The 18,364-nt window shown below is 38.1% G+C and overlaps 1 protein-coding gene across 7 annotated transcripts in view; it reads left to right on the top strand.

The window, feature by feature from the left end:
- Window positions 1–18,364, top strand: part of NEK11 (NIMA related kinase 11) — a 291,394-nt gene that overhangs the window by 66,441 nt on the left and 206,589 nt on the right. For all 7 annotated transcript variants that reach the window (XM_025374283.1, XM_025374271.1, XM_025374266.1 and 4 more), the window contains one exon: window positions 8,454–8,572. In XM_025374283.1, the coding sequence (XP_025230068.1) occupies window positions 8,454–8,572 (119 nt within the window). The remainder of the gene's footprint in view (window positions 1–8,453; window positions 8,573–18,364) is intronic.

The following is an 18,364-nucleotide window of genomic DNA, read 5'->3' as shown; positions in this document are numbered from 1 at the left end:
TTAGAACAGACAGCCTGCCAGTATTTTTTAAAATAATTGGAATTATTTTATCTTTCCTCTGATGAGTTAAAGAGTACAGAGCTTTTAATAATTAAAGCTTTAAGGAGTCAGGAAGGACCAAGCAACTGTCCAAGCCCTCCATTAGCCCACACTTAACATTGAATTTACATCCTTTTAAATACCAGTTGGTTTCTCCAATTCAGGCACAAGGCACTGGTTATGAAATAGTTCATCACAAGTAATTTGACTTGCATCAATTTTATGGAGCTCACTCAAATTGTATATCTTAACAATTTCAGTACTGGCTGATTTAGTATGAAAAACTGCCAAAGCATTTCCTTGGCAACCAATTAATTCGTGTTCTACTTGATGTGGGGTTAGTGGTTTTATGAACCAATCAATTTATTCATTAGAGTTCTGGAAATTCTTATCTAATCTAATTGTATGAACCTAAGGTTATCAGAAACCTATGTTGTCAGAGTTGTTTCCATGAATCCCCTCAAGGGTGAAAAATTTAGGTTTATAGTTGTTTTCAATAGCTTTCAGGAAAGTACCAAAGTAAAACAATTAGCTGTCTGTGGATGACAAGACTTTAAATGATAATGGTTAAATGTCTGGTGAAAATTAATTATAATGCAATTGACAAGAAAATTTTGTTTCCTTTTCTGTATATACAGTATTTTAAAATAATTAAAATTATGAGTGATAGTAATATATCAAGACTATCAGGTTTCTGGGAATTTCATATAATTTCTGGAAAACATATTAATAACATACCCATGCAATATAACTTAAAGACGGTTCAGCAACACTTATTATTTGACAATGCTTCCCATGCAATTTAACACATCTCTCTTTTTTATAAGAAGAGAGGAAAAAATTCCTTTGAGAAATTCCAGAGGTCAGTTGGGAAACTTCCAAAGTTGGTTTGAGGTCAAAAGGCCTTAATTTAATGTTTGATTTTGAGAAGTTGTTTAAAAATGTCAAAAGGTTTAAAATACTTAATTAAAATAGGATCATAGGTCACTGGGAACAATAGTCATTTAAGCAGAGTGATAATTAAAATACTTCAAAGACAGTTACGTAATTATAGAAAAACCTTCGCTTTTTAAATAGAACTGCTTTGCTTTTCTGAGAAGAGTTTTATTTCTCCTTCACCTATGAAGCTTTGTTTGATGGGATATGAAATTCTTGGTTGAAATTTCTTTTATTTAAGAATGCTGAAAATAGTACCCCAATTTCTTCTGGCTTGTGAGATTTCTGCTGAGAGGTTTGCTGCTAGCCTGATGGATTTCCCTCTGTGCATGAATTGACTTTTCTCTCTTTAAGATTTTTTTTTTTACCTTGACCTTGGTGAATCTGATGACTATGTGCCTTGGGGATGGTTGATTTATATGAGGTCTAGCCAAGGTTCTCTGTATTTATTGGTTTTGCGTGTCATCCTCTCTAGCAAGATTAGGGAAATTTTCATGGACTATATCCTCAAATATATTTTCTGAGTTGTTTATTCTCTGTCTCTCAGGAATACCATTGAGTCATAGATTTGGTCTCTTTACATAATCCTATATTTCTCAGAAGTTTTATTCATTTTTAAAAATTATTTTTCTTTTTGTTCAACTGAGTTGACTTGAAGAACTGGCCTTTGAGCTCTGAGATTCTTTCCTCAGCTTCGATCCTTCTGTTAATACTTTTGATTATATTATGAAATTCTTATAGTGAATTTTTCAGCTGTGGAAGCTCAATTTGATTCTTTCTTAAAATAGCTATTTCATCTTTCAGCTCTTAGATCATTTTACTAGATTCCTTGGAATCCTTGGGTTGGGTTTCAACTTTCTCCAGAATAGTCATGAGATTCCTTGTCATCCAGATTCCACATTCTATGTCTGTCATTTCAGTCATTTTTGATTGGTTAAAAACCATTGCTGAGGAGATAGTGGACTTGTTTGGAGGTAAGGGTACACTCTGGCTTTTTGCATTGCCAGAACTCTTGTGTTGGTTCTTTCTCATCTGAGAAGGTTGCTGTTCCTTTAATTGTGGTATAAATTGAGTATAGTTAATTGGCTTCATTTCTAGATGTTTTCAGAGGGCCAAGGTTCTATGCAGGTTCTTTATTTGGGCTGAAATCTTACCCTTAGTCTTACAGGGGGTTATATTAGCAAAGTATTTTTGTTGTTGTAGTTTGGGCTGCAATCCAGTAGATGATGCTTAAGAGTATTTGCTGGTAGAGGCTCTTACTCAGCTGCATGGCTCCTTTGTATTTCCTGCCACTTGCAAGCTTGCTCTGTGGTGCAGTGGCAAGAGAGGTGACCCCTTCACCGAGTTTACTCCTGGGCCTTGGGAGAACTCCCTCCAATCACTGGCACTGTACCTGCATTTCTTTTGTTAGGGGTTTAGGCTACAGGGTTCCCTCAGTCAGAGGCTGCAGTAGGGAGATAGACCACACCTTTTCAGTCTGGCTCTGTGGAGTGAGGCATGCCTATTCCTGCTGCAGCCCATGAACCCCTGTGACTCACCCCTCTTAGTGCTCTGAGAGTGTGGGCTCCATTCTCACTCGAGTGCCTTAGTACTCCCAGGCTATGCACTGCAGACCTGGGGAGAGATCAGGCTTTTTGTTCCGTCCCCACCTTGCAGGGGTGGGGACTGCAATGGCAGCAATGGCATACAGCCCGCCAGTTACCTCAGGGGGTGCCACCCCAAAGAAATGCATAGCTATGGCTAATTTGAGTGATCAGCCAGGGATGGGGCAGCTGTGCTGTGGGCCCAGGCTTGGGGGGTGCTTTTCCTAGGGAAGACCAAAGAAGATAGTTTGGCCTCCTCTCCATAGGATAGCTGTGGTGTGCTGTAGGCCTGCAACAACAATCAGGCTGTTTGTTCCCTTTCTAGCCTCGGTGGTGGGACTGATGAGTGGGTACTATGGTGGTGTCAATGACAGAGGGCCTGTCAGTTGTCTCTGGAAGCTCCACCCCAGAGAAATGAAGAACCACCACTAACTGAAATGATCAGGTGGGAGTGAGGCAGCTGCTCTGGGGGCCTAAGCTGGAAGGCCCTGCCCAATCAGGAGCAGCAAAGTCAGAGATCTGCATGGAAAACAGTCTGGCCACCTTACTGTATAGCAGCTGTGGCATGGTGGAGGCCAATGACAGTTCTTAGATTCTTTATTCTCTCCCCAGCCTGAGGACAGCAGGGGCATGGGCTGCAGCAGTGGCAATTGCAGCAGGCTTGTTAGTTGCCTCTGGGAGGTCCATCCCAGAGGAAAGAAAAGCGATGACCAGCTGGAATGTTCAGGTTGGGGTGGGGTGGCTGTGCTGGGGGCCCAGGCCATTGGACCTTCCATGATGAGGTACAATGTGCAGTTCATCCTCTCCTCAGCACCATGCATGTGGTCCCTGTCTTAGAGGTGCACTAGAGAGCCTCAGCTCCTTTGTTGGTAGGGCTATGGCAGCTGGCACCAGCATGCTTGGGAATCCAGGGCTCATGGAGCTCGGGGGGCTTGAGTGGTAGCTCTGCACAGAGTCCGCAAAGCTCTCTGTGTCGATCTGGAAGCCCAGGGGAGCTGGGGGCCTCTCCTGTGCCCAAGATTACAAAGCTTATGCAGACGTGTGGTCCCTGGTGACTCTCACTCATCCTTTCCTCACAGCTGGGAGCCTTCTCTGGCTCTGCACCAATCCTGGGTGGGCAGCTGTCCTGCCTTGCTTTTCTTTGCTTTCTGTGGGTCGCTGTTGCTTCCCTGATGAATCAAAACATGGCCTCCTGTATGATCCACTTGAAGAACTAGTGTTTACTTGCCACTCTGCCTCTTCTCCATGACAGCAGCATGCACTAACTGCTTCTAGTCAGCCATCTTGGCAAGTCAGCCATCATGGCGTTTCTTTTACTGACTTTCTTAATTATCTTGACAAAACACAGAATATTTCCTTGGCCAATTACCTAAAAGGTAAAAACAAAGCAAACAAACAAAAAGTCTTTTCACAATTTCCTATTAAAAGTAGACCAATACCTCAAGAAAAAGTTGTTTTAACATAGGGGATGAAATTCTAATTTCCCTTCATAGTGTTTTTGATATTAATGCTTAATTTTTAGAAAAATGTACAAATAGCACATCTAATCTTAGCTAGCTCAATCACATATAACATTTCTTTCCCAAGGTTCCTCTTCTACAGACTTTTTGTATTAGTCCATTCTCAATGAAGAAATAGCCAAGAATGGGTAATTTGTAGAGGAAAGAAGTTTAATTGACTCACAGTTCCACATGGCTGGGGAGGCCTCAGGAAACTTACAATCATGTTGGAAGGCAAAGGAGAAGCAGGCACTTCCTCACAGGGCAGCAGGACGGAGTGAGTGCAAGCAGGGGAAATGCTAGATGCTTATAAAACCATCAGATCTTGTGAGACTCACTCACTATCATGAGAACAGCATGGGGGAAACCACTCCCATGATTTATCTCCACCGGGTCCCACCCTTGACATGTAGAGATTATGGGGATTATAATTCAAGATGAGATTCTAGGTGGGGACACAGCTAAACCATATCACTTTCTAATATCCAGTCAGTTTTTTTCTCCCCCTATAGTTCTTTCTCGGTTTGGATCAATCATTCTACTTTAGAACAAAAATTTTTCTCCTTTTGTTTTAACAGAGCAATACACATCCTCATAACTTATGCTTTTCCTTACCAAGAGCACATCTTACCTATATTGTATACTTGCATATAAAATAGTTTTCCTTATTATTTCTAGTAATTTTAGTTACGTATTTTAATTAGAATTCTTGGCCCTTTATGACCTTAATTTCTAGGAATACTAGGAAGAAAGCAAGTGTGAATATCATACCAGCAGTCTATAGATTGGAAAATCTGTGGATTATAATTCTAGGAGCATGTACTGTTTTATAATGCATTTTTTTCAGTGTGGCACAGAACATTTATTAACAGTCCCAACTGTCTTTAGTCTCTCTGTGGTAAGAAATGGTAGAGGAAGCAAATTTTTATTTCTATCTTGTTAGGGCTTTTTTTTCCCCTGTCCTTCGTAACAATATTAAAAGTTTCTAGTATAGCAAGGACATTTTTCACATGGGAATTCTATCTTACCTCTATTTAACACTTGCTTTTAATAATTATGCTTGAAATGCTCATAAAGATGAGATATTAAATAGCTAGCCATCACCTTAAGTTATTTTTCTTGCTGACAAGTTATGTCACATAGAGATAGCATGAACTTTTTTTACTAAATAAACCTGGGGAAGAAGGGTTGTGCATCTGTATTATACTAAATGCTGACAACTCTGAAGGTATGCCTGCATTAATCAAGCCAATATACTTTTATTAGCTACTATTTACCAAAGATTATCCAAGATTATGTAAACATGAAAAATATTTTAGGTTTGTTTCTAAGGGTTTAAGGAATACCTATTTTATGTAAGAACTTATTTTTCTTTAAGCCAATTAAATAATTATCTTTTACAATTTAATTTTGGCAATACCATAAGGAAAAAGAAATATATTACACATTCATAACATACATACTGACATATATAAATATAAACATAAAAGCAAATCTTGTAGTATTCATTTAAAAATTTTAGCCCAGTGCCAAGTACAGTAACACAAAGCTCCCTAATATGTTAAAGGATATCTGGAAGTGAAGTTTTTCTGGCCACATGAGACAAGATTACATACCCAGATGGCTAAAGCTTTTGACTGATGTTTGTAGAAAAGACTTAAGATTTTTTCGATTCGCCTTCTCTAAGAAATCTTTTAAAGAGGAAATCTTTGATTCATTTAACATCTTAGATGTTTAATACTTCTGTGTACCAATTAAAGAATGTGTCCCATTGCTTTTGTGGTATGTCGGATCCTTTCTTCTCTAATGTGCCTCACAAGCGATCAATTTTATCTTGGTTAACACTTCACTGTGGCCACTGTAATTCCTTCTTGTCCTTAGTGAGGTTAACAGGTTTAAAAAAAATGCACAGGTTCTGGGGCCATAATTTTTGTACATAGAGAAAATTGTGCTTATTTTTGGTGTTTTTAAAGAGGTAAACATTGGGTTGATATAAGAAGCTAGCAGGCAGCTTCACTGATATTTCTTTAAGGCAAGTTTTCCTTTTTCTTTATCATTGTTTTCATCTTCTCTCTCCTTTCACTCCTCCTCTGAAGGTATTCCGGAAGAAGATGGAAACATGTAGGCAATAGTCTTTCCACCACTGGAGATGTTCTATCATATTGAGAGAAACTAAGTGAGATATACCAGAATCCTCGCATATTCAAGTCCTGCAGTTGGCCCTGCAGAACCTTCATATATACAAAAGCCCTTCATATATGCAGATTTCCATTCCTGCAAATACTGTATTTTCAATATGTGTTTGGTTGAAAAATATCAGCTTAGAAGCTGATATTATAAGCTTGTAAACTGACATTTTAAGCAGACCTATGCAGTTCAAACCCATATTATTCAAGGATCAACTGTATATTTACAGGTCACCTTTCACGTGAAGGACTTTCATGTCTACTACACAGGATGTTATAATGATCTATTGTCAAAAATGTTCTTTGCAACTTATAGAAACATGAGAGTACAGCTTGTGTGGCTCAACAGAATTCTGATAAACTCTAGGATTAAAAAGAGAGAAGAAATAAAGGCAGGGTTGAAAAATGAGAAAGAAATGATAGTCTTTTAGACAAGGAGTTAAGTATTCAATTCGCCATATTTTTGAATTCTACCAAGCTTTGGAACACTCTCCTTGGCCCAGAAAATCTATCAGGAAACCGTACTTGAGCTAGGCTGCAAGTGAATGTTTGCTATACTTTCGATTTGTTATGCTCCTGTGTAGGAGAGAAAATGCTAAGCAAATATTTGCATATTGCACTGTAAGGAAATAAAAAATGCATTAGAAGTGAATCAGTGGACCTCATGTTGTTTCATTAGAAGTAATTTCTTTTGGATTGTCTCTTTGCCTATAAATGTTCTTCCTTTGCATCTTAACAACAACTCTGTCATGAGTAGTCTGTGACTAGCTTTATTTTTTCCACTTTTGCTCCCCATGAATATGGTAAGTACCTCTCCCACTCTTTATGGGGCCTGCGTTTTACATCCTGCAAAGACCAGTTACATTTAATCCATCCTTTTCTTTAGAGGAACATTTCTCAAATTATCTCTAATTTTTCGGTGTTTTACAGTAAAATGGATCAGGTCTAAGGGTTCTCTAAGAGAATTTAGCATTTGACATTTTTATTTTTATAGCAATTGAAATACATCAATGAAACATATTCAGAAAGGGCATTATATCAGACACTGCTGGCCTATTTTAGATTTTGTCATTTTTTATCATAGTTAGTTTTTGACCTTAATAATAAGTACTATTTTAGTTATTGCCAGTGAGTGATAGGATAGAGCTTAACTAAATGCTTAAATGATGTGCCTGGATCCCCGCATAGATCCACAGTTATTATATTCCTTAGGGTTTTGCTATAGCTATATAGAGGAAAGGGAATTCAGTCATCCCAATGCACATGGTACCCTGGGCATGCCAAACTCAAAAGAATCTATACTATAGCAGCTATATGCACAATGTAAGTACCAATTTAGTTTCACCAAAAATCATCACTTTGTATCAAATTCGTATCATTGATTGGAATTTTACTGGCCGACCTTTTTAAGTTTTGTATATGTTAAGATTCTACAATTATATACAACTCTAAGTGTAAGAAAAGTTGTTGCTAGTTTTATGTGGGTACGTATATAGGTAATATAATAAAAAATAATTTAGGTTGAAGGTTTATGTGGTAACTTTTCTCCTTATAAAGATTTTTTCCTGGAGTGATATCATTAAAACATTCAAAACAGATTTTATGAAGTAACTACTGACACTACGGAAAAGAGCTAAGCTCCATTCTGATTTGTGCAGAGTGACTGGGTATTCAGGGAGAATAAGGGAATAGGAAAGAGGAACAGCAGGGGCCTGAGCAGAGTCAAGGAAGTGAAAAATTACAAAAATCAGAAAGTGGAGGTTGGTCCCTGTAAACCCATGTGGGTTTGTTAACTGGTGCTCATCAAAGTTAGACTCCTAACCTTCTTTAGAGATTGGGAGACAAGAGCCCTATCTTCAGGCATTGACTGGAGGAAACAGTCAATTCTTTTGTCTACCTTGAGCTGATCAGGCAGGAACTTTAAGGGGTGGGAGGGTAGGACCATCCTAGGGTTGTGGCCTTAGGCTTTTAGAAACTATTAATACATGCATGTTTGTTAAAGTCTTTATAGGTCAATGTTGAGGCTGAGCTGAAAAGAGTGCTCAGAGGAACCTGGAGAGACTTTGGTTAAAGAGAGGATCTTTGTCAGTGATAATTACAGTGTGGCACTTTCTGATAAACAGTGACTGCTATGTTTTAACTGTTGTTAAGTGAGCTTGATTTTAATATATTAGCTGAAAAAATATGAAAGATTATGCTCTTCATTTCAGGGCCGAGATCTGGACTATAAAATTCAGGAATATAAAGAAGCTGGAAAAATCTTTCCAGATAACCAAATAATAGAATGGTTTATCCAACTGCTGCTGGGAGTTGACTACATGCATGAGAGGTATGTTCATTTGCTACTAGGAATATGATATATTTTTAACAGTCATGTCTGAACTTGAAAAGTGAATTTTTTTCTATAATTGAAAGAAAACAAGTTCAAAAAATATATGATTGTAATTAAACATCTATAATATGTTTTTCCTTGAGAAAACTGTTGAATGATTATATCTAGAGGATTTATTTGCATAGTTTTTTGTTGCTTTTCTAAAACTCAAGTTGGCCATGAATATAAGATAGAAATTTGTGTTAAACACATTTCATTATATCTGATCATCTCCTATGAATTACAGGAAGTTCTCAGATACTTTTGGCATCCTATGAATTTATTGTATCTTACAGCAGGCTTCAGTGGTAGATATCTTAGTATGCCGCAAATGAATTGTGTGGTCACCATGGAATGTGTCAGTGCACACTTAGCTAGGTTCACATCCCAGAAGAGCTCAGTAATTGAGACAGAATGTATTCTTTAGCCTCAGAGAGATAAGTAGTCAGATAGAAAGTCAGTTTTGATGTGAAGTATCTGATAAGGTCAATTATTTCGATTATCTGTGATTTACATTTACAATCTCTGCCTCAAAAATGTATTTTAAAACTTTTAATGAATTTTTATAGGTCAAAAGTTAGAAGTTTTAGAAGTTAAATGTTTTAGAGACCCAAAAATGATGAACATACATAAACAAAAAAGAAGTGGATACTCTGAGGTGTATATGGTAGCTTTCATCTTGGGAGTGGGCATTAACACATGGTACCATTCTTCTTGAACGAAAGGGGTGATTTATAAGGCACACCAAGGTCTAGCTATCCATGGATGTCAGATTGCTTAAATGTGTCATCTGTACTTTCTGACAGCATAAAAAGTAATCGGATTATTTTGTAATTTGCCATGTATCTCCTAAAACACATGCTTGTTGATACAGATAGCTACTGATTTATTGACACCTCATAACAATCTGTTGGATGATGTCAAACTATCTTAAGAAATCTTTTATTAAAAGATTATTTGACTTAAAAGAATCAAATAATCTTTTAATAAGGTACCCAAAGCTACTGACTATAAAACGTCTGTGTACATACATTTATATTGGTGTTTCTTTTATTTTCTTTACTACTTCTTAGCATATTGTTAGGTTACACACAAGAAAAACAACTAAAAAAAAACCCACATATTAAGATGCTAACTATTGTATTCTATGCACAAAATACAAAACTGGAATCTGGTTGATTTAAGAACCCAAATAGTTTTGATACCTTTAAGACTGCTTAGTAATAGTTCAAATAATGAGTTTAAAATAACCCTTCAAACAAAGGCTTATGATTTTTAAATCTTTTAATATTCAAAGAAAGCCATTAAATGAGACTAAATATTTGGATATTTGTGAATCCTTGGATTTGAAGTACAATCCTTTGTGATTCAGGTAACAAGTGATGGTGCTTCTTAGTCATTGTGTTATTATAACCAATTATTGTAAAGTTTTTGTGTACAGAGAAATTACAGTTTCATATTTCAGTTCATCAATTCCCTCGTTAGATAGTGATAAATTAAAAATAAGTGTCAACCTCAAAGAGCTGTCAGTAAGCGAACAGACATAAAACATGTACTCTTATAACTATAAGCCATGTACCATGGTGGATGTACATGATTAAGTGTCTCCACTATTCACCAGATTCATGACCTTGAGCAAGCTGGTCATGAAAGCAAGCTCTCCTCTCGGAACCTGTTTCCTCATCTATTAGGTTGGTGCAAAAGTAATTGTGGTTTTTGCCATTACTTTTAATGACAAAAGCCACGACTATTTTTGCACCTACCTAATATAAAGTAAGGATAATAATAGGACTCTCCTTGCTTACATTATAGGGTAGAAAATATGCGTTGAGATATTATACAGTTTAAAAATTTGCAAAATGTTAAGCTCTGTGTAATGTCATTATAATTTAATATAGAAATGAAAGCACAGACATCAAAAGCGGTTTTAAAAACGATGACAGTAACAAGTGTTAGTAAGCATATGGCGCACCTGGAATTCTTTTATATTCTTAATGAGTATACATTGATATAAACACTTTTGAGACATGTTTGGCAATACTTCCTAAGCCAAACATACAAATACCTATGACCCAGTAATTCTATTCCTAAGGGTAGAAGTGAGTGCTGATGTCCAACAAAAGGTATACAGAAATGTCCATAGAAGCCTTTTTTGTAATTGTGAAAACACTAAAAAATATTCATCTACAGTGGAATGGTTACATAAGTGTGGTATGGCCCTATAATGGACTTTTAAAATTACTATTCTATAATTTTAAAACAATAGACAATTGATAATAAGCATGACCTGGGTGAATCTCAGAGATCAGATGTAGGATGAAAGAAACCAGGTGCAAAAGAGTCTATACTGTATGACTATATTTATATGAAGTTCAAAAGTAGGCAAAACTAATCTAAGATAAGTCAGAATAGAGATTATATTAGCAAAGGGATTTTGCCTGGAAGGGGCACAAAGAAAGCTTCTGGGATGTTAGAAATGTTCTATAGATTAATCTGGATGGAGGATTACAAGAGTGGTACATATGTTGATATATATGTAAAAAATCATCAAATTTAAGATTTTTGCATTTTAATGTAAGTTATACTGTAGTTTAAAACAAGTGATAAAAGTGCCAAGAAGAGTACAATTTAAGTGTTATAGGAGATCAGAAGAGAGATAATGTTTTCATTTGGGGAATCAATGGAGGCTTCTTGGAAGAAGTAGCACTTGACCCAAGGTAGGTTTTGAGTATGATGAAAAATGGGTCAGAGCTTTCCAGATGTAGGGAACAGAGCACAGCCACAGAAGTGGAAAAACATGGAAATCTTAGAGAGAATGGTGAGTGGTTCTGTTGGGAAGGCTCTTGGAGTAATGAATAACGTTGTTGGCAAAGGTAGGCTGAGGTCAAGAGGGCTTTATTTTGGAGCATAGACATTGAACTCCACAAGAGCTTTTTGAGTGGAGTTATATAATATTGCCAGAGCTTGCTTCAGGAAGGTGAGATGATAAATTATACCAAGGAGAGAAGATAACTTGGGTTATCAGTCAAGAACCTTTTATAATATACATGTGTGAGATTGTAAGGCCTAAACCAAGCTGGCAGAGGTGGGTAGAATGAGGAAGGATAATAATGAACTCAGTAAGTTGAAATGGCTGGACTTGAAATTAAGTTGATCTGTGACATGTGATAGAAGGTCAAAGATGAACCTGAGGTTTTGTGCCTGGATGAATGAGAAGTTGGAAAGACAGGTTTGAAACAATGGTGATGAGTTTAATTGTGAATATGCTGGGTAGAATATGGAGAGAGAAGGAGAAGAAGAGGGAGGAGAGAGAGAGAATGAGAATGAGAGAAGGAAGTTAGAAGTGAGACCCTGGATCTTAGGGAACCATCAGGGCTTGACTTTGTTTGGGTTCCTACAATATCAGAGCCCTGAAACAAAGACTAGGGTACAAATAGATTTTTTAGGAGGTAATCTTAGAAAGCAGAAGCCAATGAGTGGGAAGAGTGAGAAGCAGCCAGAAAAGCTGTGCAGAATGCATGATTGAACTAGTGGCTGCTGTGGGTAGAGGGATGCAAAGGCAGGACTCTTCTAATAGTGTGTTAAGTTTTGGGTTTCTCTTCCTGCTTTCTCTCCTGACTTTTTGGAAAAAAAAAAAAAAAAAAAAAAAGCAAGCCGGGCACAGTGACTCACGCTTGTAATCCCAGCACTTTGGGAGTTCAAGGCAGGTGGATCATGAGGTCAGAATTTCGAGACTAGCCTGGCCAACATAGTGAAACCCCGTCTCTACTGAAAATACAAAAAATTATCTGGACATGGTGGTGAGTACCTGTAATCCCAGCTATTTGGAGGCTGAGGCAGGAGAATGGCTTGAACCTGGGAGGCGGAAGTTGCAGTGAGTCGAGATTGCACCATTGCACTCTAGCCTGGGCGACAGTGCAAGACTCCATCTCAAAAAAAAAAAAAAAAAGCAACCTTGCTTAAATATAACTATTGTTTTCTAGCACTATTATGAATTTCCTCTTGAAAAATTTCTTGTGTTTCTGGGAATTTGGAGTGAGGAGGGGAAGGAAGGTGTCTTCCTCTTGATCCAACTTTAGAATGGTTTTTAAACGGAGCAGTTACATATATATATATTATTCCTGATTGTAAATGTGTAATCTGTGTTTCACTTCTGTTGGTTTTCAATATTTAATTTAGGATAAAACATATTTCCTTCAGAAAATAAACTTATTTATCTTAATTATCTGATTTTAAAACATTTTAAATCCAAAAGAATGATTTTTTTAGCATATGGCATAAACATTTATAAATAATGATGTTAAAAAGCCAAGACTATTCACAGCTCACTGATAGCTACTTTGGGAATGTAGCACTAAAACATGTTCTTGCTGAAGGGAGTCATGCTGTATTAACAAAACTCCAATGTCAGTGGCTTACAGCAGCAATCATTTCCTGCTCATGTTGCATATTGACAGATAGGGGTCATCTTCAAGTCTGCTCTACATGTCTTCATTCCAGTACCCAAACTGAAGGAGCAACCCCTATCTGGGATGGGCTTTACTCCTGGTGGAAGGAAAAGCAAGAGTGCGGAAACCCCTTGCTCAGACATGACAATCATCCAGTCTGTTCACATGTCATTGACCAGAGAAGTCACATGACCACTCCTAATGTCAGAGGTGTGGGGATGCCTCTTCCTCCCAAAGGGAGCCCTCACTGCAAGGAATAAGAAGTGTGAATACTTGGGAACAAGAATGAGTCTACTACAATGTTTCACTCAGTTTTAAACTAAAATCTTTCAAATTACAGCTGATAAATGTAGGCTTGTCTACAAAGCATTATTCTAGTTTTCTCCTTGTATGATCTACAGTATATATTAAAGTATATTTTGAAAATTACATAAATTGGCTTACATATGAGTTAAGAAGATTACCTTGGACACAATACATGTGAAGAGGTTAGGTTTGTTGCAAATGCCTTGAAAAACTTTTAGTTTATTATATATATGATGGTGGATTTTATGTGTCAACTTGACTGGGCAGTAGATGCCCAGAATTAAACATTGTTTCTAGGTGTGTCTCCAGGGTGAGATTAGCATTTGAATCTGTGGACTCAGTGAAGTAGATTGCCCTCCTCAGGCATCATCTAATCCCTTGATTACTTAAATAGAACAAAAGACAGAGGAAGGAGGAATTTGCCCCCTTCTGCCTCACTACTTGAGCTAGACATCTCATCTTCTACCCTCGGACTGGGATTCACACCATTGGCTCCCCTGGTTCTCAGTCCTTTGGACTGGGACTGAATTATACCATTGGCTTTCCTGGGTCTCCGGCTTGTAGACAGCAGATTGTGGGTCTTCTCAGCCTCCCTAATTTGTGAGCCAATTCTTTATAATAAATCATTTATCATGCATTTCTCTGGAGAACCCAGACTAATACAGCGCAGCTGCAGAGGAGATGAAGACGACCCTGGAAACACTAAGAAGAATGAAGTTACAGAAAAAATGAAGGATCTGTTCACTCCTTTGGAGCTTTCCTGTACTTATTTTAATTTGGTTTATTTATATGCTATTCTAAATCTATAACATATGGCATAAACATAAATAATGATGTTAAAAGCTGAGAGTATTCACAGTTCACTGAAAGCTATCTTGAGAATGTTGCACTGAAACCCATTCCTGTTCTGGGCCGGGAGTTCAGTTAATGTCAATTTCTTAGGATAAAGGACTGAGCAGCCTCTCTGCAGACAGCCCACCTGCTGGTGGTCTTGAGGCTTTGCGATTTTGGTGCTTTCCCAGTGGAGGAGAGAACAGGGCTGGGACACTTACTCCAAGATGGTTTCCTCATCACCTCACTGCCCATGCATTTCCCAGCCAGCTCAGTGAGGTATTGTGGTAGAGTGGCTAAAATGTTCCCTGAAAGGCAGTGTTAAGAACTCATTTTTAGTGTAGTGAAGCTTCCAGGGAAGAGACATACTTGGAAATCTGAGTCAGTAAATATGACTGTGGAAGGAGGTGTCCTACCCCAGATTTGAAGATGGAAAAGCAGAGAGAAGTTGTGTTTGGTGTTACTGGAGATTCCTGCTTTCTCCTGGTCCTCACCTCTTGAGGATATCCTATAGTCACTTTTTCAAGGCAAACTCACCCCTGAGTCAGGTGTGGGCACACTCCTGATGTGCTGGCAGTGGCCAATAGTTTGAGGAAGACCTGACCCTGCTTCTGACTTGTAACATAGAGGACTCATTGTGTTAGTGAGGGGACATGACACAGATGAAGAAAGGCAGGTGCCTCAGCACCCAGGACAGGGGCCAAATGGCAGAGACCAGTAACAGGATTTGCCTAGGTTGTACGTCACAAAGGATCCATTGGCTGTGCCAGCACCTTTGGCAAGAAGAGTTTGTGATCCACCCTGAGAACCTGCCAGATGAAGGACAGACCTCCAGGGAGGGTTTCAGAAACTATTCATATAAGGGCTTGAGGGGAGGTGAAGAGAATTGTCCATACTTTCTCCACAGTTCTACCCTGGGCTGGAGGCCTGAGAAAGGCCTGCTCTCTGCACCTCCACAGACTGTTCTTTATCCTAACATGGGCCCTGGATGCTGGGGAAGAATGACCTGATGGGGAGATGGAGATGGGATTTTTAGCATGAATTTTAACCACAAACTGTGAGCAAATCTTAACCATATCACTTGGGTACCATGAAACATAGAAATGAGAAGGAGCCACCACTGGAACAGATATGGTATGGTGCACATGAGATAATAGATGGAGAACTGTGTTGAGCTTTTTAGAAGAAAGATTTCATATAAACTGTATTGCCTGTTACCTTATTATTTCTTAGATTTCATTTTCATATACTTCAAAGGAAAGGATATTAGCCAAGCAAGGGACAAAAATATGCTGGCCCATTTTGGCTTACTGTAACCACAAAGCCAATACATTATGATTTTTTTTTTTTTCCTCCTGAGACAGAGCCTCGCTGTGTCACTCAGGCTGGAGTGCAGTGGCACAATCTCAGCTCACTGCAACCTCCACTTCCTAGGTTCAAGCAATTCTCCTACCTCAGCCTCCCAAGTGGCTGGGATTACAGGCATGTGCCACCATGCCCAACTAATTTTTGTATTTTTAGTAGAGATGAGGTTTCACCGTGCTGGCCAGGCTGGTCTTGAACTCCTGACCTTGTGATCTGCCCACCTCGGCCTCCCAAAGTGCTGAGATTACAGGCATGAGCCACCATGCCTGGCCAATTATGATTTTTCAATAGATATTTAGCAAATAGCTTGATACCTGGTTTGTTGCATAGAATCTATTGTTCCATTACCACAGTGCCAGCTAATTACTTCTCATAACTGCTTTCTAACATATCGTATGCCTTATTCTTAAAGTATCTACTGATGAGTTACTAATTTATATATTTATAGAGGCCTATCAGTGTATTATTACTTGTAAATCATCTTCTGCTTGTCTAGTCTAGGTGTCATCAGGTGAGTTTCTTTGGAATGTTTTACTTATTCCAAAGTTATAGCACCAAGTCGTCTGGTGGGCTCCTTAGCTCACTATTCCAAATCCTAAACCCGTGATCTCTGACTTCCTAGAATCAATAGCTGTAGAAACTAAGTGATCAACTTAAGATGGTCTTAATTGCAAATAACAGCGGCAGATTAAATAGTAGAGAAAATTTATTACCTTGCCTAACAAGAAGTCTCCAAAGTGAGTTGTTCTAGAGCTGGTTAACTTGGGTGGCTTGGCAGTATTATCTAGGGTTCTAGTTCTTTCTCTTTATTCCACCATTCTCAGTGTGGTTGGCTTTTGTAGTCAGGCTTGTCTTGTGGTTGCCAGGATGGCTGTAACACGACCACATATCCCGCCTTCATACAACAGTAACCAAACTCCAGAAAAGGTAAAAGGGACATATGGCATGTCACTCCCCCACTTTTTTGTCTTTTACAAGAGTAGGGAAATATTTCCTATAAGATTCCAGCAGACTTCCCTTATGTCTCATTGGTGTTAAAAAATTTTTCATAAAACATGGAAGAGACAAAATATACTAGTGGATATTTTTTTCATTGCAGTGCTGGCCTTAACTTTCTATTATCTGGGCTACTTTGTAACTCTGTGGAGGCAGAGGCACACTTGAATATATTTGTCCAGCAGAGATGCAAATAATTTCTGTCTAGTGGAACAGATATCCCTGGTGATGATTGTTTATGGCCTTGTTGGGCATTAACCAGTTTTGTATCTAACTCAGCAACCGTATCCCCCTGCCACATTCACCCCCTACTCCCTCCACTTCCTTTACCTAACAGGTCTGAGGAGGGCTGAGCCTCCCCAGAGGCTCATGGGGTTCTGGCGTCAAGGGAGAAGAGGAGGAGAATGCTTATGGGTAGGTATTTAACAGTTCCTGCCATACCAACAGAACCCCAAGAGTGGGCATAGAGAAAGCCAGATTTCATTTAACACAGTTAGTAAATACTGTTGTTCTCTTTTTAAATCAGTAAGAAGTCAGCAACATATTCATGTACAGCACAGGTCTAGGTATTGTGGGAATGTAAGAAAGCAGTAGAAAATAGTTATTAAATAGCAGAGTTTTTACAGATAAACAGACCTACGTGAGAATAGTGGTTTATAGAGTCAAACAGACCTAAGTTTGAACCAATAGGCTGTACAACATTGGGCAAGTTATTTGGCCTTTCTATGCCTTGATTTTCTCATCTCCAGATTGGGCATAATAGTAAAAAGATAGTAGTATAGTGCTTAGGATGATAACATCTGGAGTTATGGACCTCAAGATGAAGTGGCCTAGTGTTGCATTGTCTAGTTTTGCTCTTCTCTTTTCTCTCTATTCTTAGAAACATACTTATTCCTCTCTAATCCACTGAAGGGTTAAAGAGGCTAAAGATTATTTGAATTAGGGGAATTCTCATTATCATATCCAGTTCTTCACTTTATATGCTGATTTTATAGGCCCGGTTGAGTTTCTGCCCATTTGTGTCCTATAAAGTAAACTATATGATCTTTATGAGTGACTTTTGTTCTTAGTCAGAATTTGCAGCTTTATTCAATAATTGAATAAAGCTGGATGGTTGAGGCCTGAACACTTTACAAAGGTAACTTCGTTACACTTGTATTATCATTAATTCTAGTGGTAAAATTATTTTTATAATTGATATTTCTGGTTTTAATTTATGGTAGTAATATTAATTTGGTGGGCATGTACCTGAGAGTGATCATTTACTGAGAGAGACGTTTCCTTACGACCAGATGAATGTCTTTATTGGTAATTATTTACAATTATAAATAATTCTTTAGTAAAGTGACAATGGTTAGGTTTCCCTTCTGCCATCTGTTATAGTTGCTGGTGTACTTAAAAAACTCTCTAACCTGAGTGTAAGCATTATGAGATACTTAGCCCTGTCTTATGAATCTTTATATCTGTCACATTATATAGTATAGCACATAACATCTAGTTGGCACTCAATAATTATTTTTTTGATTAATGAATGAGTCCCACTAGATAGTATTCATCTTTGTACCAAGGATGGTGTTTTAAAAACCAACATGCATTTATTGAGCATCTACTGTGAGTGAAGAACTGTGAAGAGGAAGAGATGATATTAATAGAAATGTGGCTCAAGCATTTGCTAAGGCTGCCAGAAGCATTGGTAGAGCCAGATCTTGAAATCTCTAGCAGGCCACGTATAAGACTGTAGACTCTATTCCAGAAGCAGTGCAGAGCCATTGAAGGACTTAAGTTGGTGTTTGAAGGACAGGTT

This window comes from Theropithecus gelada, chromosome 2 (genome assembly GCF_003255815.1).
Source record: "Theropithecus gelada isolate Dixy chromosome 2, Tgel_1.0, whole genome shotgun sequence".
NCBI lineage: Eukaryota > Metazoa > Chordata > Mammalia > Primates > Cercopithecidae > Theropithecus > Theropithecus gelada.
Note: the sequence above shows the minus strand (reverse complement) of the source record. Positions and strands in the feature narration are given on the sequence as shown.